At 39.8% G+C, this 26,602-nt stretch overlaps 1 protein-coding gene across 1 annotated transcript; it reads left to right on the top strand.

Annotated features, from left to right (window-relative positions):
* The first annotated feature begins 533 nt into the window (after positions 1-533).
* Positions 534-26,198, top strand: TSPAN3 (tetraspanin 3). The gene is made up of 7 exons (XM_004276342.3): positions 534-878; positions 14,378-14,569; positions 14,819-14,893; positions 16,426-16,527; positions 17,914-18,066; positions 18,331-18,414; positions 25,289-26,198. Exons 1-7 carry the CDS (start codon positions 816-818, stop codon positions 25,379-25,381), a joined length of 762 nt encoding a protein of 253 aa, XP_004276390.1. The 5' UTR covers positions 534-815; the 3' UTR covers positions 25,382-26,198.
* Positions 26,199-26,602: the final 404 nt, after the last annotated feature.

Genomic DNA, 26,602 nt, shown 5'->3' with positions numbered 1-26,602 from the left:
TGGGGTAAGCTCTCAATAACTGTTCATTACTATGATCAATGCAAGATTGGGGGAAGAGTGTGAAATACTGCAATGTGAAAAGATGTTTCTGTCATCTTTCTAAGTCTTGTTCCAAAATGCCCTACCCAGGAATGGACTTCATGTGTTACCTTGCTCCCAACACACATCTACACGAAAATGTCTCCTCATGGCCAACCCCCTCACCAGCCTTTTCTCCTTTCCAATGACTCTTCTGAGAGCTAGTCTAGCGCTTGGCACAATAAGTTCTCCATAAATATTTGTTGATGTTTACTGCACTTCTCCCAGACAATGCTTAGGTGTTACTTTGTCAGGACCGACCTCCTTAGGGGAGAACGGGCTAGGTAGAAAGACAGCGTTCTTCAGACTCTGAATCACCTGTAAGCCTGGCATAGTAAACGCAGCTCAGTAGGAGGGGACTGGGTTTGGTCCTCTGAAACTTCCCTAAGGAGCCATCTGCATCCAAGGGCGGCCAGAGGCCAAGAAGGACACTGAGCTTTCGTCTCCTTTAAGAGGCGTGGCTTCGCTGTAGAACCACGGGAGTGATTGGCTGAAGCTGCCTGTCCGGGGGCGGGACTCGGTTGCCGGGGTGTGGCGCGGTGGCCTGGCGGAGACTGCGGCGGCTGCGCGGAGGAGCGAGGTGCTTGCTGGGCTAGGGGTGGGCGACGGCTCCGGGGGCTGCGGTGAACGCTTCGCAGGCCGTGCAGTTCCCACAGGGAAGGCGCCGTCGCCATTGACGCCTCGCTCGGTGAGCGCGTCCCGCTCGCCGAGCAGGGCCTCAGCCGACCGCCGGCACCATGGGCCAGTGCGGCATCACCTCCTCCAAGACCGTGCTGGTGTTTCTCAACCTCATCTTCTGGGTGAGCGTGGCCGGCGGGCGGGAGAGGGCGGGGGGCCGGCGGTGCGGCCCGAAGGAGGCCTCGGCTGAAGCGCCTGTGGGGCCCAGCGGGGACCCAGGCTGGGCCGGGGCTGGCGCTGAGGGAGCCAGGGGGCCCTGTGGCGGAGGCGCGAGGGGAGGGGGCCCGGGCCGGCCCCGGGGGCCTCTTCGTTAGGTCCCTCATTGGCTGGGACGAAGGCTCCGGGCGTAGATGGCGGTGAGAGGAAGCCCTCGGGGGCTTCTTGCGGCCTCCGCGCTCGGGCCCGGTGCCCCCGCCGACGAGCTCTGTGCCAGGGGCCGGCGCTGAGAGGCCCCCCGGCCTCCCCCCTCCCCGGAGCAGCCTGCTGGACGGAGAGCTCTCATTGCAGATTCTTTTAGGACACCAGGCTCGAAATAGGATATTCCCCAAAGGGTCGGGCTCTGCTTTCTTTGTCGGGGCCCGGAGCCCTGGCAGCTCTAGTGGCAGCCCCGAGGCGTGCGAGGAAACGGTGCAGTAGTGCGGGGACGCTACCGACTCAGGGGTGAGGGATTTTGCCTTAGAGCTTTTTGTGTATGGAGAACTGGTTGACTGGTTACCAGCCCAGAAAATGGAACGGTTTCAACTTGAGAAGCCAAATAATCCTGTAACCAGAAAATTAGTCTGTTTGTTTGGTCCTGGGGATGGGTAGCCTGAGATTATAAACCTTGGTTAAATATGTCTCGGATGTCACAAGATCTTGAAAGCGTTGAGTTAGTTCACTTTCAATAAAGGGTGGCTTACACATTTTTTGGACACGCCCTCAAAGAAAGGGGTGTTTATAGCCCCTTCATCTTACTTCAGGTCCTTATCTCGCCAAGGACTTTTGTAATAACCTGTGTTATTCCTGTCAGTCTCTCCACCCTCTAGTTCATCTGGACTTTGCACCCGGATAAATCTTATTAAGCATTTCTTCCCTCACATCACTTTATTTCATTTAAAAAATAAACACCCGCCCACACCCCTAAAGCTTCAGCAGTAGATTAAGGTTCAACCTCCTCTTGGTATTGCAGTTAAAGTCCTCAGTCACCTTTCCTTCTTCTCCATTGACCATGTTCTTAAACACTTGCTGTCCTGGACACACTTCCCTGTCCCCAGTCCCCAGGACACTTCTTGAACATTCCCACTTCCCATACTTTTGTATGTCCCCATTCAACTCTTTCCCACAAACATACCCTAAATTAGGAGGAATCCTTTCCTTCTTACAACACATTCCCCCCTCCCCCAACAAAGGAGGAAACTTTTCATATCCTGACTGCTGTAGCATAAAAGGATAATTACATATAATAAGGCACTTACTACACACATGTATTGCCATAGAGTCTTTCAGGATATTTATGGTGTGATGGAAAGAATCCTGACTGGTAGGGCCGATAGTACTGTTCAGAATCACCCACGTGTCATTGATGTTTCCATGATTTCTTCTTTTCCAATTAGAGCAGTGTTTCTTATACTTTAGTTTGACTTACAAGCCTTTTTAAAAGCTAAAAGAGTTTCCAGGGCTCTCCAGATGAGAAACACTATAGATAAGAAGATTCTTAGATATAGACTTAGCTTTGTAGCCTTTACAGTTCCTTGTGATTTTTATGGGCATAACAGTTTGATTTTGGAGAAGAGTCTGTGTACTGTCAGGTGAGTTCTAGGCTATTCAAGCTCAGGGACTGGAATTGCTAATGAAACAAAATATTGGAAATGCAGGAGCCATTTTCTTTAAATAATTAAATTTTCATTTAAAATAGCAGTTAATTCAAAGGTTCATTAATCTTTGGAAACTATGTAAGTATAGGTACTGTTGGCACTTAGTGAAGAAGGTTATGATGAACTTCAGTTGTACTTTTCATAGTGGCTTCTTGCCAAGATTGAAGTTAAACTGTGTGGTAAAAACACTCTTTATCTAGGTTAGTAGGATAATAAAACATTTGTGAGCTGTGATGAGGAAGTTAAGCAGACATGCAGGGAAAAAAACTGTGGCGTACAGCAGGATTAGTGCAACATAACTAAGGAGGAAACAATATTAGATATGTCTCGTGCCGAAGTATTAGTTTAAGGACCAACTGTTGGAATCTGACGATGTTGGTAATCATAGCTAATATTTGAGTGCTTTTAAAACCCAGGCACTGTGCTAAGCACTTTACATGGAGTATCCTCATAACAGCTCCTTCTGGCAGGGAATATCGTGCTTCTTTTACAGATGAGGACATTAAAGTTTACTTAAAGGGGCACACGCAAGGTGGGGCAGAGCCAGCCTTCACACCCAGGTTGTCCTGTGCTCTAGAGCCGGTGGTGGTAGAGCAAAGTGGAATTTCAAAAGATTTGGAAAGGGGAAGGAACTGTTTAGGCTGTGTTAGACTCACTTGCTCTAAAACACTGATTTTAACCTTGTTTAGAACCTGCCCCAGCATTTAAACTACACTATTTAACTTGTCAGTTTAAAAAATTAGGTCATTATGAGGAAGTACATAAAACAGATGTTAACCTGTTCTTCCTGGGAATTTCTAATGCATTCTTCAGTTCTAATAAGTATATTCTTATATAGTGGCCCCTTCCTCCTTTTAATGCCTTAATCTATAAGTGGAAGAATGCATTCCCTACACAGAGCATCTCTAAAGTTTATCTAGGTTCCCTTGGGCAACTTCAGCAAAGTTGCCCAGGCTCTGTTGCACTGGCTCTTCACTATCGGATGGTAATGACTGATTGTTGATAAGTTTTAAAGTTTAATTGCTTTGTCAACATCTTTAAACTACACCTCTCTATATCATGATATCCTGGTTTCGTTGGCAGCTTGTTCAAAGAGCTGTGATGTGCAAATAGATACGTACTTGAAATACTTAGGATCGGTATTAAATGATCTGACAGCCAAAGCTGTTAATGTTGACTTGGTGTAGATTATTTTGAACAGTGCAGTCTAAGGAAGTTACTATGGAAAGGCTCAGACAAAGGGGAAACAGTGGGTTCTAAAATCCTGAAGGTTGTCTTAGTGGAAATTGAGAGTGTCTCACCAAATTCCAAAATATTAGGGCCTATAGCATGAAAGGTAATTTTGGACTAGTGAAGGGATGTACAACTTGGATCTCTTTGTTTTTTATGGAGTGGCATAGCTTTAAATGTAAGCGTATTAGTTCTAGACCCATGATAATTTTTGGAAGACAGGAGTGTTTGAGTTACATGACTAAATTTTGAAGGCTATTGGAACAGTCATTAACCTCTTCTCTAAACTGCACTTTTGCACCAAGGTCAGACAAGGGTCTTAATTCAGTGGGTCATTTGATCTGACCCAGGAGGCCTCATCTAAAACAAGTTTAAATCAGTACTTTATAATTTCAGGTTTTTATTCTGGCAAGTTAATTGAGTACTTAATGAAGACCCATGTTATACAAATTACTTTTACTTTTTCTACCCTGTGAGAAAAACCAGTTGGCTAGTATTTATTTTGGTCATATGTGTCTTAGGCATTATAGGGACTACAAGAGAAAGCTTTGTCCATGCTTGCAGAATTTATAGTCTGGCACATCTGCTTAGGGTGTTGTTTTTCATCAGTATGAAAGGCCATAGTAACACTAACACAGCTGTGGAGTGGGAAATACCACAAGGTTAAACACCTTTTAAATGCTTTTGGAAACAACTTTGGAATGTGGCACCTTCACTAATCATCATTCACTCATATGAAATACCCTTTACATACAAATCATATTTAAAAGCCTTATATAAGCATTAAAATTTACCTTATCTTAAAAAAGTTTCATATTACTCTTCCCTCTGTGAATACATATAATTAAGGAAAATTGCTTTGTTAAACAAATACAACACAAATGTTTAAATACCTACTTTGTGCTTATATTACTGATAGAATGGTGGAAAAATGAATATCTCTGTTCTTACAGAACTTTTTTTTTTGGTGGAGCAAGGCAATTAAAAATAAGCAAGGAGGGCTTCCCTGGTGGCGAAGTGGTTGAGAGTCCGCCTGCCGATGCAGGGGACACGGGTTTGTGCCCCGGTCCGGGAAGATCCCACATGCCGCGGAGTGGCTGGGCCCGTGAGCCATGGCCGTTGAGCCTGCGCATCCGGAACCTGTGCTCTGCAACGGGAGAGGCCACAATAGTGAGAGGCCCGTGTACCGCAAAAAAAAATAAGGAAAATATCAGATAGTGATGTGTTATGCAGAGACTTAGAACAGGGTGATGTGATAGAGTGATTGGGTGGCTGCTTTAGGTTGGCAAAGAAGTCTTCTCCAAGGAGGTGAAATTTAATCTGGAATATGAAGGAACAGATTTTGGGGTGATTTGGAGGAGATGGGGGACATTTAATACAAGGAACAGCCTACAGGCTCTAAGGCAAGAATATACTTGGTGTGTTCAAATTACCAAAAGAAAGCTTAACTATACTTTCATGCTTTTGTTTAAAAGATAAAAATTTATAATGAAATATTTCAAGGAAGACTTCTTCTTCACAAATCTCCATATACATATTTTGTCTTTTCTAGCACATCTTGCACATTTGAGTTGAGAATATGATACTTTTAAACCGGAACCTTTATCAAACATCCTGGAATTTGTTTCTCCACCTCCTGTATTCCTATCATCATGAATGACTGCTCTGACAAAGAATATGTCATTGGAACACACCTCCAGCTAACAGATTTCTTTTTTCATAGTTATTTTTCAATTCACTAGAAGAAAAGCAAGTTATGGTGTATTTTAGGAGACCTGTTTCTTAACTTTGACAGTTAGGAAAATGAATGTTTCCAGTCTTACTACATTCTCAGTCAGCTGTCCACCATACCAAGAGCCTTGTGGCTCTGAGTAATCATTAACTGGAAGAGCGCATCGCATGGGGAACTTAGTCAGGAAAGCTCTCTTTAGTTGGCAGTTTAAGGAAGAGGTTGTTTAGTAGCTCTTTAGGATATTTATCATGCTTTGAAATATTTTAATGAATTTTATTCCATAAGATCCAATTTAGCTTAGGATTTTTGCAGAAATTTTATTTTCTTAAAATTTATACTTGCATCAAACAAGTATATTCTAAGAATCATTCACTTAGTAAATACCTGTTGAATATCTGTGCTTTACATGTTTCTGAGAAATGCAAAAAGGTACAGTTCCTGCTCTCTGACAGCTTATAGGAAGAGGGGTCAGACAGGCAAAACCATTTAATAGTCTATTGAATTTAATTTCTAGCTGCTCCTCCCCCTCCTCCTTCCCCTTATACTCACAGAGAGTCTCAAGTCTTCCTTTAAAAATATCATCTCTTTCCTCCTTCCCCCTCCTTAATAGTTTTGTAGAGTCAGTAGATGAGAACAATTATTTGCATTGATATATTTGTTCTTGATTTACTAAAAGGGAATCTATAGTAAATGCTGACATACTGTATTTTACATTGTTGCTGCTACTGATTAAACACATAACCCAAGCAAGGACAAACTCTACTATTATAGAGCTTAAGGACCTCAGGCTCCAGTAGTAATAACTGACTCTTTTTACAGTTAGAGTAGGGTGTGAGGACAGAGGGTCTCAAAGAAAAATGCATGTTTAAATTACGTGCTTCTCAGATGACCCCTGGAGCCCTGCAATCTGAAAATATTTAATTTCCATGCTGTTAAAATAATTTGGCTGTGGCAGTTGCGGATCTCCAGTTTCATTGCAACCTGAACATTTGGGGTCTTTCAACTCGTGGATATAAATTGGATTAAATAGAACAACTTTGTTAAGCTAGATGAACAGTGATTATAAAAAACCAAATACAGAAACAGTGAAAATAGGACAAAATTGAGGAACATGACCTTTGGAATGTCATCGGAGTAATATTGGTTTAAAGGATTAAAATACTTTTTCTTTAAGAATAATGGCAATAATGATGGTGATATTGATAATGATGGCAGAAGTGGCTTACTGTCAAAATTTTACCCCTCCAAGTAGGGTTTGTTTGTTTGTTTGTTTTTTACTTGTCTCCTTAATAGGTAACATTTATGGGGGGAAAAAAAGGATGTGTACTGAAAGGATCAGAATTGTGTTAGATAGTCAGAAAACATCTAAAGATGAGTCAAAGCCAGGCAGACCCAAGAAAAGTGATAAACAGGGAAGATTGGCAGAAGTGCCTAAAATATTTGGGATTGAAGAGATACCTGTTTTATGTTGGTGGTTAAGGAGAGATCTAAGAATTCGTTTGTGAAAGAACAACAAAGTCTCAATTTCAGATATAATTTTAAATATTTACTTTTATGATTATGCAAATAATATATTTGCTCTTTAAAGAAGACACTAAAAAGTATTTTAAACTAACGTTACCATAATTCCACCACTCAGAGACAACCAGTATTAACATTTTGGTGTTTTTTTTCCTTTTTTTTTAATGTCTGCATGTAAGTGTATTTTTCCCCTAACACACCACAAACATATTAGTAAATTATGCTTTAACATATTTAAGGGCTATAATGCAAATATACCTCTGGATGCTAGGGTTTTTTCTTTTGTTTTCGCTATTATAATTTTGTTATAATATTATAACATTTTGATGAACATACCTTATACAAATCTTTGTTTTCATCTGACTTATTTTCTTAAGAATAGACTCCTAGAAGTGCAGTTAGTAGGTACAAAAGTATAAATGCTGAGGCTAATAATGTGTTGCCAGATAGCTCTCCAGAAAGATTATTCTATATTATTCTGTACTTCTGTGGGCTCTTCTCTCTGTACCCTTACATATCTTTGAATACTGCTTGCCTTTATTATTGACCAATTTGTTAGGTTGAAAATGATATATTTTAATAGCTTCAGAAATTCTTGGTTAGAGTAGCTTTAATTTCTGAAAGAGGATTTGAAATCTTTTTTTTTTTTTTTTTTTTTTGCGGTACACGGGCCTTTCACTGTTGTGGCCTCTCCCGTTGCGGAGCACAGGCTCCGGACGCGCAGGCTCAGCGGCCATGGCTCACGGGCCTAGCCGCTCTGCGGCACGTGGGATCTTCCCAGACCGGGGCACGAACCCATGTCCCCTGCGTCGGCGGCGGACTTTCAACCACTGCGCCACCAGGGAAGCCCGGAATTGAAATCTTTGGGATAGTTTTTTTTCTTGAGTGATAAGAGAGTAAATGAAATATGTAGGCATTGGACTTGGTAAGAGTAATTATATTTAATGATATGAAGTATTTCGTCAGAGTAAGTCAGAACTGAAACAAATAGGTTTGACTAGAGAATATTATGGTAAGTAGAATGCTGAAAGATTTGAGGTGATTTTAAGACACTACTAATGGCACAAGGAGGGATGGAGTTTGGAAAAGCTTTCAGAAATGCACTGCATAGAATTACCAATGGGTTCTTTGTAGGAGAGAAGCGAGGTACATGAAAAACTAATATGACCGTACAGGAGACTCTGAATTAAATGTTAAAAGATAGGTACATAAGATGGATTTTTGCTGCTGTTTTTCCCCTCTTTACTTTTTGAAATCTGCATTCTTATGAAGTCTAGAATACATGGTGGTTTTTGCCAGGTCTTTCTACTCTTTCTTCCAACATTCCAGTCGCTTCTGCTTTACCAATTGATTGTTGGAGGCAAAAATCACACTGAAGGAGTAGTTCTTGCAGGCAACAAGAATTTGTGAGACACTGTGCTTTTTAGCTGAATGACTTCAGATGGTCCCCTCATCTTTACACTGTCCTGATTCTTTCCCTTCTACAAATGAATCCATGACTGCTGTATACCACTGCAAGAAAATCACTCCTGTTCTTCTTTGCTTTATCTTCACCCATATGCTCTGTGGGATGTGGGATGCACCTTCACATTTCTAAATTTCCATATAGATGCACTTTTCACAGCAGAGGTGTTTTACCTCCTGGCTTGTAACAAGGCTGTTTTGTTTTTAATTTTCCCTGATTCCAGTGGCAAGTATCACTGTGGTTGATGTGCTCCCTTTCATTTCATATTCCTTCTTCCTTAGAAAAGTAAAGAATTTAGGAGTTTTGTGGATTTTAGCATGTCATCGTCTTTCACAGAGGATTTCAAAAGTACAAAAACAAAACAATTAGTTTGTAAAACCAAAACACTGGTTTCTAAACTGTAGAAAAATCAATCTTACATAACATTGAAATTTCTAATTTTAAAGGGGCTTCACATTTGTATGTATTGAATATGTAGTGGAAGGGTAAAAGGATAAAGTGAAGTGTCATACTTCTGGAACTCATACTTCTAAAGTTTTCTGACAGGTAGCTTTATTTCTGGAGGAACAGCTTGGGGTTCTGCAAAAGCACTGGCTTTCCTAAAGTTTTAAAATTTTGTGACTTAATTTAGAACATGAGTTTATTAAAAGGTAAAGAAGAATGGTTTTCAAAAAATTCTTTTTTCTATAGTTTCAGCTCTCAGCCTTTCCGTTAAATTTCCCTTCACTTATTTGTAAAAAGGATGAGTATTTTTAGTATACTGTCCTGGCACAAATCCTCCTTATAGGCTCAGATTTTCTCAGCGATGACTAATGCAGTTCAGCTGCTTCCAAGTTCTACATTTCATTCCCTCTTCTGCTGCACCTCCTCTTCCCCCCCTGCAGCTGGTTTGTTGGCAAAGCCCAGATCCTTTGATACATCTCAATCCCAGCATTACCCTTCAGAAGGATTTAACCCTGCTTACCTTTTAGGCTTTCTAATAGCCACAACTCCTATATCAAAAATCTGCATGACTACAAAGTCCCTAGTTAGGAATTACTTATAACCTTTTTCCGTTTACCATATAAGCTCTACCTATGTTTTTCATACTGATGGTTGGATGTCATTAAAGCAGTTGTTTATTGCTGTTTTTATGTCTTCAGCTGTTTTAGGGACACCTTCTCTATATTTTCAGAGTAACTGATGTCATTTCATAAATTGTTTACTATACAACTTACATTAAGCACTATATATACATGTTGTTAAAAGAAGAAATTTTTGAAGTTACCTTCAATTTAGGAGACAGTCTCTGTCAGTAATTTGATTTATATAGTTTCATATCAGCAATCAGTGCAGTTTCTGCTTTGGTGTGTGCAACTGCTAAGTTGCTTCCCACTGTATGTTGTCAAAACAGAAGTGTTATGTTTTCAACTCTGCTGTGTGATTTGGATGTTGACTAGTTTGCAGCCTGGGAAAAGAAACTGCCTTCAAGTCTATTAGAAAAGAACAGGCGGCTTTACAAATGGCATTTCCTCCTAGCCTTCCATTGCATTCGTTATCTGTATGGGTGGAGGATGGCTGCACTGGAAGCATTTCACTTGGCCCACACCCAGGCAGCACCAAGTGTGAGCCTTATAGGGATCTCTTTAGGTTGAAAACTCATCATTTCATGTTTAAAATGCAGATGGTTCTTCACTTTCCCATGCTTCAGATTAATTGTTGAGTACATATATCTTCCAGTTTTATCCTGTTTTTATTCAATTTTTTTGTGTGTGTGTGTGTGGTATGCGGGCCTCTCACTGTCGTGGCCTCTCCCGTTGCAGAGCACAGGCTCCGGATGCGCAGGCTCAGCGGCCATGGCTAATGGGCCTAGCCGCTCCGCGGCATGTGGGATCTTCCCGGACTGGGGCACGAACCCATGTCCCTCACATCGGCAGGCGGACTCTTAACCACTGCGCCACCAGGGAAGCCCTATTCAAATTTATGTGGTCTTAAATTTCATTTACTAGCAGCTCAAAGATGGAATTCATTTTAATTTAAGCCATTTAAGAAATGAAGATTGCCTATTAGAGTAAGAAAGGCTAAGAGTCCAAAGGATAGAGAGATGACTAGTGAAGACAAACTGGACAGTATTTGATGGCTTCATATTTAGTATTCTTCTAATTCTGTTTGGGGACTAAAAGTATTTACTGTAACAAAATGTGTGTGTGTATACACGTGTGTGTTTGTATATCACACATATGTAGTCAAGAAAAAGTGATGTTTGGTAAGAATGTTAAGTATTCCATGTACTTCGGTAGTTAATGCACCCAGACTATTAAGCTGTTTCTCCTCTCTCCCCTCTCCTGTGCCTTCCATCATCCCATAATAATATGTCACCAAAGTAAGTATGTCAGTGAACTGAGGGCCTTTGAACAGGTACAGTTGCTGTAGGTGAAGCATTTATAAACTAATGTATTCCAGATGTCATGGCCATCAGGAATTCAGTAAGCTGGATTAAGTTGCCAAATCTTGTTTGAATGGTGGACTAAAAACTATAAGCATTAGACTGAAGAGAAACAAAGCAAAGTCAAACCAAAGCTTTATGATTGAGATAGGAGGGCAATTTCAAGGGACTGGATGAAATGAAGTGTACTCAATGAATTTTGACGAATACCTTCTATGTGCCAGGCACCGTTCTAGGTGCTGGATGGTGGTACAGGGCTGAAAGACTGACAGGCAAAGTTTGTGCCCTAATGGCATGCTGAGACATATATAGTTATAATTGCAACAGTTGTAATAAATGCTCTGTTAGAGCTGTGTAGGGGGTGGTATGTGACCAAGTGCACCTAATCCAACCTGAAATGGTCGAGAATGGCTTCCAAAAGGAAGAGGTGATATTTAAACTGCATTTTAATGGGTGACAGGGAGTTCCCAGGCAGATGAAGAGAGGGCATTCCAAAGAGAATAGCAGAGGTAAAGAAGTAAGAGGATATGTGGTACATTTGGAAATAACAGCTTTCTGTTGTTCAGGGTACATGAGAGGTAATGGAGTCTGAGCCTGAAAAGCAGGGAGGAACAGCTTAGTTTATCAGGGGCCTTATTTGCCTCATCTTGATTTTAAACATGCTAATGCCTTGATCTGTTTTATATTTTTAACAAAAATAACTGATCATATAAAGAACATATTATTAAGGGACAGGGAGGGTCAGGAAGTAAGGTTTAGGGTGAACAATGGTAAGGCCCACATTAAGACAGAAGCACTGCAGAGGGTTGAAGAGAAGTTACGGTATTCAGGTAGTGTTTTGAAAGTAAATCTGAAGGAGTTTGGTGATTGATGGGATGTAGAGGTAGGACAAAGAAAGAAAATAGAGTAACTCTCAGGCATTTGACTAGAAAAAAATAACTGTGGTGCCATTTGCTCTGGAATACAGAATATGAGGGAAGGTTTAATGGAGTGGGCAGGAAGGCAGAGAGGGTTTGAGGTAAGTTGAGGGCAAGGTGTCTGTGGGGCTTCCAGATGGGGATGTGTAATCCTGAGATGATGGCTTAGGTAGAGAGCTGCAGTGGCTGGTGAAGCCATGGCTAATATAGCCCAAGGAGAGCCTACAAAATGAAAACTATTTAAATAGGGCTGAAGGTAGAACTCTGGGGATCACTAACATTTGTCTGGTAAAGAAGAGTCCATGAAGAGAATGAGAGAGCAAGCAGTGAGAGAAATAGGAAGAAAGCCAGCAGTGGGGCCTCTTGAAAGCCAGAGGAGAGTTTTAAAAGAATATGGTTTTTTGGACTTCCCTGGTGGCACAGTGGTTAAGAATCCATCTGCCAATGCAGGGGACACGGGTTCGAGCCCTGGTCTGGGAAGATCACATGTGCCGTGGAGCAGCTAAGCCCATGCGCCACAACTACTGAGCCTGCGCTCTAGAGCCTGCAAGCCACAACCACTGAGCCCGCGAGCCGCAACTACTGAAGCCCGCGCACCTAGAGCCCGTGCTCTGCGACAAGAGAAGCCGCCACAATGAGAAGCCTGTGCACCGCAATGAAGAGGAGCCCCTGCTCGCTGCAACTAGAGAAAGCCCGCGTGCAGCAACAAAGACCCAACGCAGCCAAAAATAAATAAAATAAAATAAATAAAAATTTTAAAAAAGCTTTAAAAAAAAGATTATGGTTTTTTAAGTTGCCTCCATTACTCTAGTCTTGTCTTCTCTTTTTAAAAGTTCATTATTATTTTTTAAAAAAATCAACTTACTTTCTCAACTTTCCATAAATGGGGTCTTTTTCTTCCAGATCTGAATGATTCTATTGGCCTGGTATATGAAAATATACTGATGACGCCCAAGCTTACAGGGTCCCACAGACTCAAGAAATAAACTGAGGGCTTCCCCCGTGGCACAGTGGTTGAGAGTCCGCCTGCCGATGCGGGGGTCATGGGTTCGAGCCCTGGTCCCGGGGGATCCCACATGCCGCGGAGCAGCTAAGCCTGAGCGCCACAGCTGCTGAGCCTGCGCTCTGGAGCCCGCGCCACAACTACTGAGCCCGCATGCCTGGGACTGGTGCTCCGCAACAAGAGAAGCCACCGCGATGAGACTGTGCGCCGCAACGAAGAGTGGCCCCCTGCTCGCTGCAGCTAGAGGAAAGCCCGTGCACAGCAACGAAGACCCAACGCAGCCAAAAATAAATAAATAAACTTATTAAAAAAAAAAGAAATAAACTGAGTTTCCAGGTTGAGAGGAGTTAACGATATTTCCAGTATCATTGTGGAGGCTCTTTTCTAGTTTGAAGATTAATGATTTATGTGTTAAAATTTTGAAGAATGGTGAAATAATTCTTTTTACTTGAATGTCTCAAAGTGCTCTGTAAATGATAATTCATTAAACCAAATGTTTTAACACTTAACCTCACACTGTATTTGCTCATTCACATAAAAGCAAGCAGCATTGGGCTGTCAGTATTGTGCTGGTACACAATGATAGCAAAATTGACAATGATAAAAGGAAAATGTATGTAAAACTCTGTAACTGGAGCATTGTGTCTGGAGCAGCAGCTGTTCCATGACTTTCTGCATTGTTTGCCTTTAGGTGCTCTAAAACCTTTGTTACTCAAAGTGTAGTTCAAGAATCAGCAGCATCAGCATCACCTGGGAGCTTGTTGGAAATGCAGCATCTCAGGCCCCACCCCCAGACCTACTGAATCAGTCTGCAGTTTAATAAGATCTTCAGGTGATTCCTATTCATGTAGTTTGAGAAACACGATTCTAAAGAATAAATAGACCTAAAGGGTTTGTACAGTTCTTTAGTAACGTAGCCCTCTAGCTATGAAAATGGTAAATTTCGTAGTCTCAACTAGGACAGCAAATGTTTTAGATATGGGTATCATGGTTATTAGTTGCTATTGTATTTTCTTTCCCCAAGTCATTAGATGGAGATTATAAATGCAGATTCTGGAGTCAGATCGCCTGGGTTCAAATCCTGCCTTTGCCACTTGTACCCGATTTCCCCATTTGCTGGGGGCAGTCCCCACCTCCACACTGACCCTCATTGGACATGTAATTGAGCTACAGAAGCGCTTTGGGATGTGTGTGTGTTTTCATTCTTGTCATCAGTCTTACTTACTGGATTCATGGTTTCTTGGTCCTAGATGAACCAGCAGCTATTGAAAAGTAGATGGAGCTTGGAAAACTTGACAACTTTAGTAACGAAATGCTCTTACTAGTGAATAATTTTCAGCTTCACAGAAAAAACGTCTACAAAGATTTAAAAGTGGTGGAAAATCTCATTGAGTTATAACATGCTAAGAAATAGTGGGGATTTTTACCAGCAGGGGTTGGAGAATTTACCAGCGCTCTGACCTTGTTTTCAACAGGGAGCAGCTGGCATTTTATGCTATGTGGGAGCCTATGTCTTCATCACTTATGACGACTATGACCACTTCTTTGAAGATGTGTACACTCTCATCCCTGCTGTGGTGATCATAGCTGTAGGAGCCCTGCTCTTCATTATTGGGCTAATTGGCTGCTGTGCCACAATCCGGGAAAGCCGCTGTGGACTTGCCACGGTAAGTTAGCTCTTCACTGATCGCATGTGTCGTCATAGTATGTGGGAATATTCATTTGTGTTACTTGCTTGAATTGAGCATGAAACTCCATTTTCTATTTGACTCTCTTTATAATTGGAACAGAATTAGCACTTGTCTTAAACTTCCAGCAGTTATCTCAGATAATTGCTTTTTATCAAGAGAGTATTTAGAGTTATTTTTTCATTTGTATTTAATTTTTGACAATGTTTCCTTACATTTTCCTTACAGTTTGTCATCATCCTACTCTTGGTTTTTGTCACAGAAGTTGTTGTAGTGGTTTTGGGATATGTTTACAGAGCAAAGGTATGTTGTCTACTGGAATGTATGTTTTAAAAGGTGGCTTAAGTGTTTCAAGTGAAATAGAACAAACTCATTTTGAGAGTAAACATTTTCTTTTGCCTGACTTCACTTTAGCCACTGCTTTGAAAATGTAAGGATAATTAGAAATTATATGTCAGGACTTCTAGTCTCATTTAATATAGCAAAGTGTTAATTCTACTACTGTCCTAGTTTGTAGGTAGTTTTCTTTAAATGACCATAGGATGATCTGCAAATGAATAGTTGGTCAGCTGAGAACTTTGTTCAAATTTCCTCAGCCTATAGATTCCCTATATAGATTCCCAGATTTCTGTTTAGAAGAACTAAACTGAGGATTTCATTTTCCATTGCCTCTTTTTAAAAAAAATGCGTTGGTTCTGGACATAGAAAAAGGTGATTGGGAGTTGTAATCCTGCAATTTGTTCCTGAGGAAAAAGGGGTCCTACCAACTCAAACACTAAGGCAACTGTTGCCAGCCACTCCCTTCTTGCCCCTCTTTCCTCTTTTCTGGTCATTCTTCTTTTCTTTCCCCTTTCCTTTCTATTTTTCCTGCTTTTGCTTTCCATCTACTGTACCATTTAAGGCTAAACAGGCTGCTTTAAGTTAATTTGGGGATAACTATAGAGCTGTTATAAAGGCATAGTAGGGTTATTCTCATAGTAGGGTTATTCTCTTATGATTTTGAGTCAAAGGCATGATATGCCAATTTAATATTCAACCATTGCTACATAAGGTACCAGAGAGCTATGCCAAAAAAAGAATGCAGTGGATTATGCCCCTACCTATGATCTGGTTATCAATTTTATAGTCTTACTACATCACTGATAAAATTACCAAATTGGTCTAATCATCTTAGAAGGGTAAGGAGAATCTGATACAAGCAAACTTTATTAAATGACACTTTAGTTGCCACTTGGCAATACATTATGGAGAGTTTATTTCCTGTCTTCTCATTCACATACATTGAACTGCAGCTCTTCATAAGGTGCCACTTTTAAGGACTGATTTTTTTTTTAACCTGCTGATTACTTTTACATATTTGCCCAAGTCTAATTAAACGTTAAATAAGTAAAATGGAAATAATGTTGGTATTTGTCCCAAAAGTATCTTGTGGGGGCTTTTTAAGTTGTTTAATTTTTACCTCCTTTAGGAAAGGAAAATGAGTAGGTCTTCTGAGAACCCACTGAAAACTTATTTGAAAAAGAAGGTGGTCTGTTTATAAGTTAGGACACCTATCTCAAGGCTCAACTGCTTTCTCCCTCTTGAATAAATTGGTAGCCTGCCATCTTGCACACAATCTTCTCTGTGATTGCTTTTAATCTGTGTGATATAATATGTCTGAAGTTTTACCTGAATCTACATGGAGGCAGGAAGGGAGAAAACTTTTTTCTTACAAGAAATTCACGGAAATATCTTGCCACTTTGCACACATGCCATTAGGGCATTTTAGCTGGAGCCTTGACTAATGTTACTTTTATCAGTATTTTTGAGGGACTGAATTCTTTGTTTTAATTCAGGTGGAAAATGAGGTTGATCGCAGCATTCAGAAAGTATATAAGACCTACAATGGAACCAACCCTGATGCTGCTAGCCGGGCTATTGATTATGTACAGAGACAGGTGAGTTCTTCTGAGGCTAATTTGTTTTTGAGGACCAATCACTGTTGAGCAAACATTAAACTTAACTCTGTTACTATGTAAATTAGCAGTATACATTTACAGCTGTGGTTAGCTTCGTGATGAGTCCAATAACCTTTTTTTTTTCAAATGCAGCTACACATGAGTTGTTAAACTAAATGATCAATGCTATTTTTTTAAAATATAAATTTGTTTATTTTTTGCCTCCCTTGGGTCTTTGTTGCTGTGCATGGGCTTTCTCTAATTGCAGCAAGCAGGGGCTACTCTTCCTTGAGGAGCACGGCTTCTCATTGAGGTGGCTTCTCTTATTGCGGAGCACGGGCTCTAGGCACTCGGGCTTCAGTAGTCGTGGCACGTGGGCTCAGTAGTTGTGGCTCACAGGCTCAGTAGTTGTGGCTCGCAGGCTTTAGAGTGCAGGCTCAGTAGTTGTGGTGCACAGGCTTATTTGCTCCACGGCATGTGGGATCTTCCTGGACCAGGGCTCGAACCCATGTCCCCTGCATTGGCAAGCGGATTCTTAACCACTGCGCCACCAGCGAAGTCCAAGTCCGATAATCTTACCTTCACCCTTGGAAAGTTTTTTTTCCCACCATTACCTAGTCACAGCCAGATAAGAAGCATCTGATTTTCCCTTAAAAATAATTAGCTAAAGAGGTGATAATGGAAGAGAGGTACGTGTCACAGGAAAGTTCAGCATCCAGATGGACTTCAAAGGAGGTGAGAAGTCTTCATATACCTTGAGAAAGCAAGACCAGAAAGGATAACAGACAAAACCATTAAAAAAAAATTATTGTAGACAATTTGAAACATACCTGAAGGTAGAGAGAATTGTACAGTAGATCTTTGTATCCATAAACCCACCTCAAAATTGTCAGCTTTTTGTCAATCTTGTTTCATCTATTACTCCCACATATCGTTTGCTAGATTAACTTAAAGTAAGTCCCAGACATTTCAGACAAAATATTTTAAATACTTTGTCATTGGAAATAATATTTAACTCAGGATTAGATGTTTAACAGGCAAAGTGTAAAGATTTTTCTTAGCTGTAAACTACCCCTTGTGGGCAATATGATTTCTCAAATGGAGGTTCTAGAGCCACTAATTAAGTACATGTGGCTATTTAAATTAAAATTAAAAATTCAGTTCCTTAGTCACACTAGCCACATTTTAATTGCTCAATAGCCCCATGTGGCTGGGTGCTACCATACTGAGCATACAGACACAGAACATTTCTATCATTAGAGAAAGTTCTGTTGGACATCACTGGTCTAAAAGTAGCTTAAAGCTCTTCAGTGCATGGAACTCTAAAGTTCGGCACAGGGGTATGTGTTCTGTGACAAGTAATATCTCTGTTCTCTTCTCTGTTAGCTGCATTGTTGTGGAATTCACAACTATTCAGACTGGGAAAATACAGACTGGTTCAAAGAAACCAAAAACCAGAGTGTCCCTCTTAGCTGTTGCAGAGAGACCGCCAGCAGCTGTAATGGCAGTCTGGCCCACCCTTCTGACCTCTATGCCGAGGTAAGTTCAGTTTCTTGGCCAACACTTGAATCTAGCCTGGTAGCTTTTTTTCTTGGTGAATTATCTCTACCTGGAACTTCTTTTCTACCTTCTTTTACTTGTCTTTAATGCCATTTAATTTTAATATAAATTATTTTCAAATGCATTATCTTTTTTCCCTCTTTTAGTTTCTGTCATTTCCATTTCTGCCAGTGAGTAGTAATATGTGACCTTGCAGCTTTCACTTTTTAAAAAGACTAATGAGGATGACTTTGGGTGTTTTAGGGGTGTGAAGCTCTAGTTGTGAAGAAGCTACAAGAAATCATGATGCATGTTATCTGGGCAGCACTGGCATTTGCAGCTATTCAGGTAAGCACAGCTAGCCAAGGAGTTTTCAGAGTGTACTGATTCTCTGATGGCAACCCTGAATGGTTTTAATCACTAAGTACAGTTAATCTTTGTGTATATAGATAACTTGGAAGTGATTGAGGTACCAGACACTAGTTTCCAGCATCTTCCATTTCCTGTTTCTAGACATAGACCCAGAATGGTCCCAGAAACCAGAGATCTGGATGAGGGAACCATGTGTGAGGGGACTCCTTATCTTATTTTCTTGACTTGATTAGTGAGTGACCTGTTCAAAATACAAACTCTTGTCATAATGTATTCTTGGGAGGTACTTCAGTAGAACTTCACAGAATTAAAAAAAAATCAAACTGCTGTATTTCAGCTTGGAAGTGGAAAGTTCTATTTTAATCTTTTTAAAATTTCTCCTTCCATTTCTTGCTTTTCTGTCGTCAAGGGTTTTATATGTTCATATACATAAATCAAGACTAGTGGCACTACACTAGTCTCTTACAGTAACGAGAGCAATTTTATCACTTTACAGGAATGACCTTTAATTAAAAACTGAGATTCTAACCTCCCTTGTATTTGTGGACTTAGTTTTTTTAGAAGGACTGTCATCAAGAAGTCTGTTATACCACTTGGCATATTTGGAAATGTACCATGTCTTTCTGGTAGCTGAGGGGACTTGTCCCAGCTCCTACCAGTGAAAACAGTCTTTTTCCCCCTTAATAAGAGCTTGTACAAAGTAGCTGGTAATTGTTTTAATTACCTGTCACTTTATCCAAAAAAAACCCATACACATCCTTTATCCCTCATACCCACATAAAAAACACTTAAGAAAGATGGCTATTTTTCTGCCCAGTATAATCTGCATTCCTAGTTTCTTGGGTATATACATTATATCTTAGGGATTCTGTTAGAGGATATTACAACTATTTGAAAATCCTTTGCATCAGATCTAGTTCTCAGAGTGTTCTTTAGTGTTCTTTTAGTATGTTCTTGAAACATGCTTCAGGTCTAGAGAGTCTACTTGAAGAAAGTTTTGATATCATTTAATTGTTAGAAAAACCAACATAATTGCTAGTTTATATGTAAGTTGCTTGGCTTGTCTGCTCTCTGTATATTTGAACAGAAACTAGTGTATTGAACAGGAAGTGCCTTATAAAATGGCAAAAGGGTGAATGTTTACTTTGCTGATAATTCAGAGAGCTCTGAAATGATTCATTGAAAAGCCGAGCTCTATTTGCTATGGTCTCTGCCCTTCTAAGCGTTTTCTTTTTGGCTCAGCATAGCAGTAGTCTGTTGATCAGCAGGGGTGTACTTCATATTTTCTTTGTGTAAACACATTCATTTAGCTAAAAATAATGAAACGTGAGGGAGGTCTCTTTTCCCAAGTGAAATCCTGATCTGTGCATTTTTAATGATTTTATGTGTGGTAATAAAGCTGCATGTATTAGCATGCAGCAAAAAAACTTTAGAACTGTATGGTGCTTTTGATCATGAAATGTGCAACATGTATATAGAAGACTGATGAAATCAACACTTTAGATATGTCCCTCATCTAGTTAAGCTTATTAACCAGTCAGATATTTCTTCATTAAATATTTTTTAATGGGGGCTAATAAATATTCTAACTAGTCTCTTAAGGATGCCTTCTCATATGCATTTTATACTTAAATCACCCTGACTTAAATAATGGCTGATGAAGCTTTGATGTTTTCAGTTCAGCAAAACTAAGTCAGGGATTCAGAGCTTTTACAGCCTCAAAACCTAGTAGTTTTGAAAATTTAAAAACTGGTTTTAAAGGGAAAAATATCCATTTGAAATAAAAGAATTTTCTACTTTTTTTTTCAAGAGTACCTATAAATGTTTAAACTTTTGATATTAAAAATCTGATGTAGATTGGTGCCATGTTTGTGGAAAACCTGAATGAAGGCAGAAACAACTCAAAGAGCAGAGAGCTTTTATGCTTTTATACTTATCCTGATAGAGAAAGAGCTAGAAGGATGCTTGGAGATTCTGCCGTCCCTGGTTTTAAAGGCCATGAAAATGAGGGAGAGCAAGGATAGCATGACTTACGACCATCACTAAAGCTTGAACCCCGTCTCCATGTGTACTCTGCCTCCAATTACAGATTGAAGAATTAAGATTCTCAGAAGATTAAATTCCTAAATTCTGTTAATGAAATCTGACAGCAAATTGACACTTAAACTGGTTAGAATACACAATGTAATAGCATTGAAAAATGATTAGCACTTTTCTTCGGGTTCTCAAGTGGGGAAGCTCTAAGAGCTATCACAGAAAATTCAATTTTAAATAATGGGAAAGATTGATTGATTTTTGGTAGTGTTGTGAGTATCAAAAATATTTAAGCGTTGTCTCCTTTGATTTTGAGTGTGATTTGTGGTACTATTAAGCTACATTTCATTGATGTTCTAAGGCATAAAGGTGAATTTAAGAAGAAATTTTCCCATAAACATAATTTACCAGTAAAAGCCTCTTGTTTGAGTGTTGGTCATCTGTGGGCCAATCTAGCCCACCACCTCTTTTTGTGTGAGCCCCACACATTTTATGTATTGTCCATGACTGCTTTTGTGTTATGGTGACAGAGTTGAATAGTTGCAACAGAGACCAATTTTGTCTCTTGGTTCACAAAGCCTAAGATATTTACTGTATTGCCCTTTATGAAACATCTGCCCACCCTTGTTCTAGTCTTGTTAAGTAGTCTAGGTTTGGGTAGGACCAAAATTACCAAGAAAGAAAAACCTGAAAACTATAAGAGAATGAGATTTTAAAAATTTTGCTACACCCTTTATACTGTTAGTTTCTTAATGAGCAAGGTATTTCACTTCTTTGAGAGTAGCCAGCCTCTTAAATGAACAAATGATCAGCTATAAATTTTATATTTCAACAGTCTGGTGATAATAATAAAATCTAGGTTTTGATTTGGCAAGCTCTTAAGTTTCAGCTGTGTGTAAGGCTCACTGCACAGGCAGTGTGGGGAAAATGGGAATTGTCAGTCTTTGGAGTCTCACAACGTTGGCATGTCCTTAAAGATGGAATGATGGAAAGCAAAATTTCACAGAGAACTAGTTCTCAAGGCCTTGTTGCTTTTTTCTGGTCTGTATGCCAAGTGTGAAGGAGGTTGAGACTGTTATTTCCTTCCTGCCTCTTCTGACTTCTATTTTAATTCATTAAGATGAGTTAAAATACATAAATGAATAGCACTTCAGATTGGGCCCCCAGATAGTTAAAATTGAGTGGCTTGATTCTGACAGTCATTTTAAAAAAGTATTTCAAGTAATTCTTCCTTAAAAACTTAAAACCAAAGCTTGGGAAGCTAATTCTTGAATGGCTAAGATTTTTTTTTTAATTTTGGGGAAATTAATCTTAATTATTAACTTCTTGAAAATTTCTTAATTGAAAAACCCATTTGATAAAATTTTCTTCAAAGATACAAATTTAGTAAGAGGTAAGCCTCCCTCTCAAGTCTTGACCCCAGCTCTCGAGTCCCCCCTTGCAGAGGCAACCACTGTTCCCAGTTTCCTGTATATCCTTCCAGAAGTAGTTTGTGGTTAGACAAGCACATAAATATTTTTTATGCAAATAGAAGCTTATAGGATGCAATTTTCTACCTTTCTTTCTTAAGATAATTGTATGCAACCTCCAGTTTTGAGAAACAATGCAGACAGAATCCTGTATGCTTTGCTCAGTTTCCTTTAGTGGTTAACATTTTGCAAAACTATTACATATCACAACCAGGATATTGGCCTTGATACAATCCACTGATTTTTTTTAGATTTCTCATTTCTATATGTGTATTCAATTCTGTACAACTTTATGACCTGTTTGGTTCTTGTATCCGTCACCATAGTCAAAATACTGAACAGTTGCAACACTACAAGTGTCTGCCTGATAACTCTTACAATTGCACCACCTCTGTCCTATGCCCCCTCCCCCATACCCTGGTAACCACTAATCTGTCCTCCATATCTAAAATTCTATTTTATCATTTCAAAAGTATCATAAAAGGTACAAAAGGTTACATATAATGTATGATATGTAACCTTTTGTACCTTCTTAAAAAACAAATTAATACGCTACTGTGGCAATATAGTATTCCATTTTTTGGACATACTTCATAATTTAATCTACATTAATGGGCACTTATGGAAGTGTTGCTATTACAGAAATGCAAGTAGTGAATTTCCTCTGTATATATGGGCAAAGTCTGTAGCAAAATATTTGTAGTCATGAAATTGAGGGGTCAGAGAATATGGATGACTTTTTGATAGGTATTTCTAAATTTTTCTCAGAAAAGAATGTTTTCATTGTGCAGTTCTAATTACCTTGTATAAAATACCTACTTCCCCATAATGCCACCTACCTAGTGTATCACAGAGCATTTTAGTCCTTGGCAGTTTTTTTAATCACCACTTGCCTATGTATTTACTAATCATTTTTGCAGTTGCTGGGTGTTATATTTGGACTAAGTGTAGATTAGTTCTCATGATGTGACTACTACAGGGGAAAGTTTAATTGCAAGAAATCACACTGGAGCTAAAATATTTGTGTGATATTTTAAAATCTGTTTTTGGAAAATTTCAATAACTGATGAGATTTTAGTATAGCAAAGCTTTGGAAATGGACCTGTAATACTTAGTGATGAGGTTTGCACTATAAGAAGTTATTGTGTAGTGCTTAATGTTTTTTTTTAAATTGTAGTATTTAATGTTCTTAAACAGACTCATTTCCAAGCATGAGTAGGGTTTTATCAAATTTATTTAATTGTTTTTAAATCAGTGCAAGTTGATTTAAGTGAAATTAAAGTCAGGAAAAAAAGGATACTTATTTCAGACCCCATTTTGAGAATGCTGACTCCTTCGGTAGAAGTTAGCCAACTGAAAGGAATGTGAGGAAGTGGGGATGGGAAGAGATCTTTTCCCCAAGCTAATCAGTAACTTCAGAGCTTAGCATTTTTATTGCTCAATTTAACATTGCCTGGGAACATAATTGTGTTTGATCTTATAGCTGTTCTAAGAATGTATTGCTGTACAGTGAATGGAAATGTATTTCTTTAGGAATTAGATACTAAACATGTCTAGAATTGGCTTAAGATATTTAGTAAACTTTCAACAATATCCACTTTTAAAATGTCTTTAAGGTGCTTTGCGCTAGTAAGCACTCAGCAGATATTGATATAATGAAACTGTTGAATTCAAGCAGCAAGTATATATCCTGAATGGGTAGAATAGAGGCTAATAAATAAGGGCAGAAATTGGAGAGTGTGACTTTATCAGGGAGAAATCAGTTTGAGGACATCCTTTTTCTCTGTACATGTGTCTCATTAGTAATCTTCCACTTCAGACTTTGAGAGTCTTGTTTATGGATCAGGTACACTTTGTTGAAATTAGATTGACCCCATATGTACAGAGCGCCCTGCCTTTTAAAAATCAAATAACTGAGACCTTTCACTGTCTATGAAAAGTTAGAGCAGCAAATTAATTTATTTAGCTCTTTAGTACCTGTTTATATTTTGTAAGAAGCCAGGTCAAAAATTCTAGAATCGTTTCTTTCTTTTTTTTTTTTTTTTTTTCTTTTTGCGGTATGCGGGTCTCTCACTGTTGTGGCCTCTCCCATTGCGGAGCACAGGCTCCGGACGCGCAGGCTCAGCGGCCATGGCTCACGGGCCTAGCCACTCCGCGGCATGTGGGATCTTCCCGGACCGGGGCACGAACCCGCGTCCCCTGCATCAACAGGCGGACTCTCAACCACTGCGCCATCAGGGAAGCCCTAGAATCGTTTCTTTTTAATCCAGCTTAATCCTCTCGCTTATCCAAAATAACATGGCACTACTATTCCAGTTTGCTACCACAGAAGGATTAGGCCTTATTAAAATAAAATGATGAAGGAAAAGTGACCTTTAAAAAGTAATATGTATATAATACCACAGAGCCAAACCTAGATTTCAAAAATAGTAAATAATTGTGGAACAAAAACCTTTGAACTATACTTTTTAGTATCAGGATTGGTTTTCCCCCATAGGGCTTTTGGGCTACTCATATATTGGGCTTTTCACTTTGTGGTTTGTTATAAAGTTTATCTCCCTGAAATCCAGATGCTTAAAAACACCACCATTAGGGCTTCCCTGGTGGCGCAGTGGTTGAGAGTCCGCCTGCCGATGCAGGGGACACGGGTTCGTGCCCCAGTCCGGGAAGATCCCACATGCCGCAGAGCGGCTGGGCCCATGAGCCATGGCCACTGAGCCTGCGCATCCAGAGCCTGTGCTCCGCAACGGGAGAGGCCACAGCAGTGAGTGGCCCGTGTACCGCAAAAAAAAAAAAAAAAAAAAAAAAAAAAAACCCACCACCATTAAATTTGCTCACCATATATAGTCTTGATCATTCCGCTCCCTAGACCTTTGCTGTTCAGTATTGTAGCCACTAGCCACATATGTCTAAATTTAAATTAATTTTAATAAAATAAAAATTGCAACTCCTTAGTTGCGCTAGTTACATTTCAAGTGCTCAGTAGCCACACGTGGCTAGTGGCTGCCATATTTGACAGCTCAGTATAGACTGTTTGCATCACTGCAGAAAGTTCTTTCATGCAGCACTGCTCTAGATTGAGATGGGAATGGCACTAGGAGAGACTTGATTCTCTGCTGGCTTCACAAATTGTTCTTAGGTGTGAAGCAGGGAAACTAAAACTTGGTACTTAGATCCTAAAAAGATAATGTATTCATTTGAAATTGCTTCCGTTACTGTTAGTGCTTTTTTGATGATTTGAGATCTTTGAACTTAGAAACAGTTCCATTGCCAACAAAGAAATACGCACTTGCTGTAAGAGGGTTTTCAGCCTTTTTTTTTTTTCCATTGTTGTTTTCTTTCCACAGCTGCTGGGCATGCTGTGTGCCTGCATCGTATTGTGCAGAAGGAGTAGAGATCCTGCTTATGAGCTGCTCATCACCGGTGGAACCTATGCATAGTAGAAAACTCAAACCTGAGCTTTTTTAGTCTTGTTCTGATTTGGAAGGTGAATTGAGCAGGTCCACTGCTGTTGGCCTCCTGAGTTCATTTAGTTAAAGCACACGTACCCAGGTGTCGGACAGAGCAGTTTGGCTCTTCACGTGTCCACCTTCTTACCTACCCACCTGTGAGTTTCTTTTCCCCTGTTCTAGCTGACTCTCCATGTCCGTAAGTGTTTAAGTACGGTGGTAAATGTTCTAATCTCAGAACCATTTGCGAGTTGCGTAGTGTGGTAGAATTAAAGGCGGACATGAGCCTGCTTCTGTTACCTCCAAGCAGTAATGGGACTGCTGCTGAAGTATCACCGGGTCCTTTCAGTCTTCACAATGGAGAACTCTTGGCCAAAGGTTTTTGGGGGGAGGGGGAGACAGTCAGCTGTCTGGTTAAAGTTAATACCAGATGGTGCCCCTCATCAGTGTCCTTTTAAAAAATATATACTATAGTTCAGTAAGATAGCAACTGTACAAAATGGCTAAAATAGATTTTAGAATCATACAGCGTGTATCTTGGTTCATCTTCAAAATCAGACTGATCTTTGAAACTAGCGGTTTTTAATCAAAGCTGGCTTTATAGGAGGAGTGTAATGTATGCACTACTGTTTTAAAACAATTAGTGTGAGTGTGTGCGTGTGTTTTTTTGTATGATTGAGCCCATTCATTGTAAGTCTAAACTCGTTAGAAATAATGTACCCATGTAGACTAGCAAAATAGTATGTAGATGTGATCTCAGTTGTAAATAGAAAAATCTAATTCAATAAACTCTGTATCACCCCCTCAACATATAGGTTTTAATTATTTGGAGATACTTCAATTCCAGAGCAGCAGTATGTTTTAAATGTTGGTGCTATCTGCAGTTCATTATGCTTTGCATGTGTTTTAATTATATCTGTTGCTAAATTCTAAAGGCCTTGATATTCAAAAAACTACAGATGCTTTTCAGTCCAGTATATCCCACAAATATGGAGCACCTACTGTGTGCATGGCATTGGGGATACAGTGATGGTGCTGTCCTCTTCAAGGAATGTGGAATACTAGTATCAGAGACACATACAGAAACAGATAATTTCCGTACAGTGCAGTGATTGTAGTGGTTAAAGAATGGGAGCCCAAAGGAGGTGCCTGGAGAGGTCAGAGGCAACTTCCTGGAGGAGAGGCCCAAGCCCAGAGGCTGAATAGGCTTTG

Source organism: Orcinus orca, chromosome 2, assembly GCF_937001465.1.
Source record: "Orcinus orca chromosome 2, mOrcOrc1.1, whole genome shotgun sequence".
Lineage (NCBI taxonomy): Eukaryota > Metazoa > Chordata > Mammalia > Artiodactyla > Delphinidae > Orcinus > Orcinus orca.
This window is presented reverse-complemented; position numbering and strand designations above follow the sequence as displayed.

Coding starts and splice junctions, on each gene's coding strand:
- TSPAN3 (XM_004276342.3), top strand. CDS start 816: ATGGGCCAGTGCGGCATCACCTCCTCCAAGACCGTGCTGGTGTTTCTC. Junction 16,528..17,913: donor TTGATTATGTACAGAGACAG/GTGAGTTCTTCT, acceptor CTTCTCTGTTAG/CTGCATTGTTGTGGAATTCA. Junction 18,415..25,288: donor TGGCATTTGCAGCTATTCAG/GTAAGCACAGCT, acceptor TTCTTTCCACAG/CTGCTGGGCATGCTGTGTGC.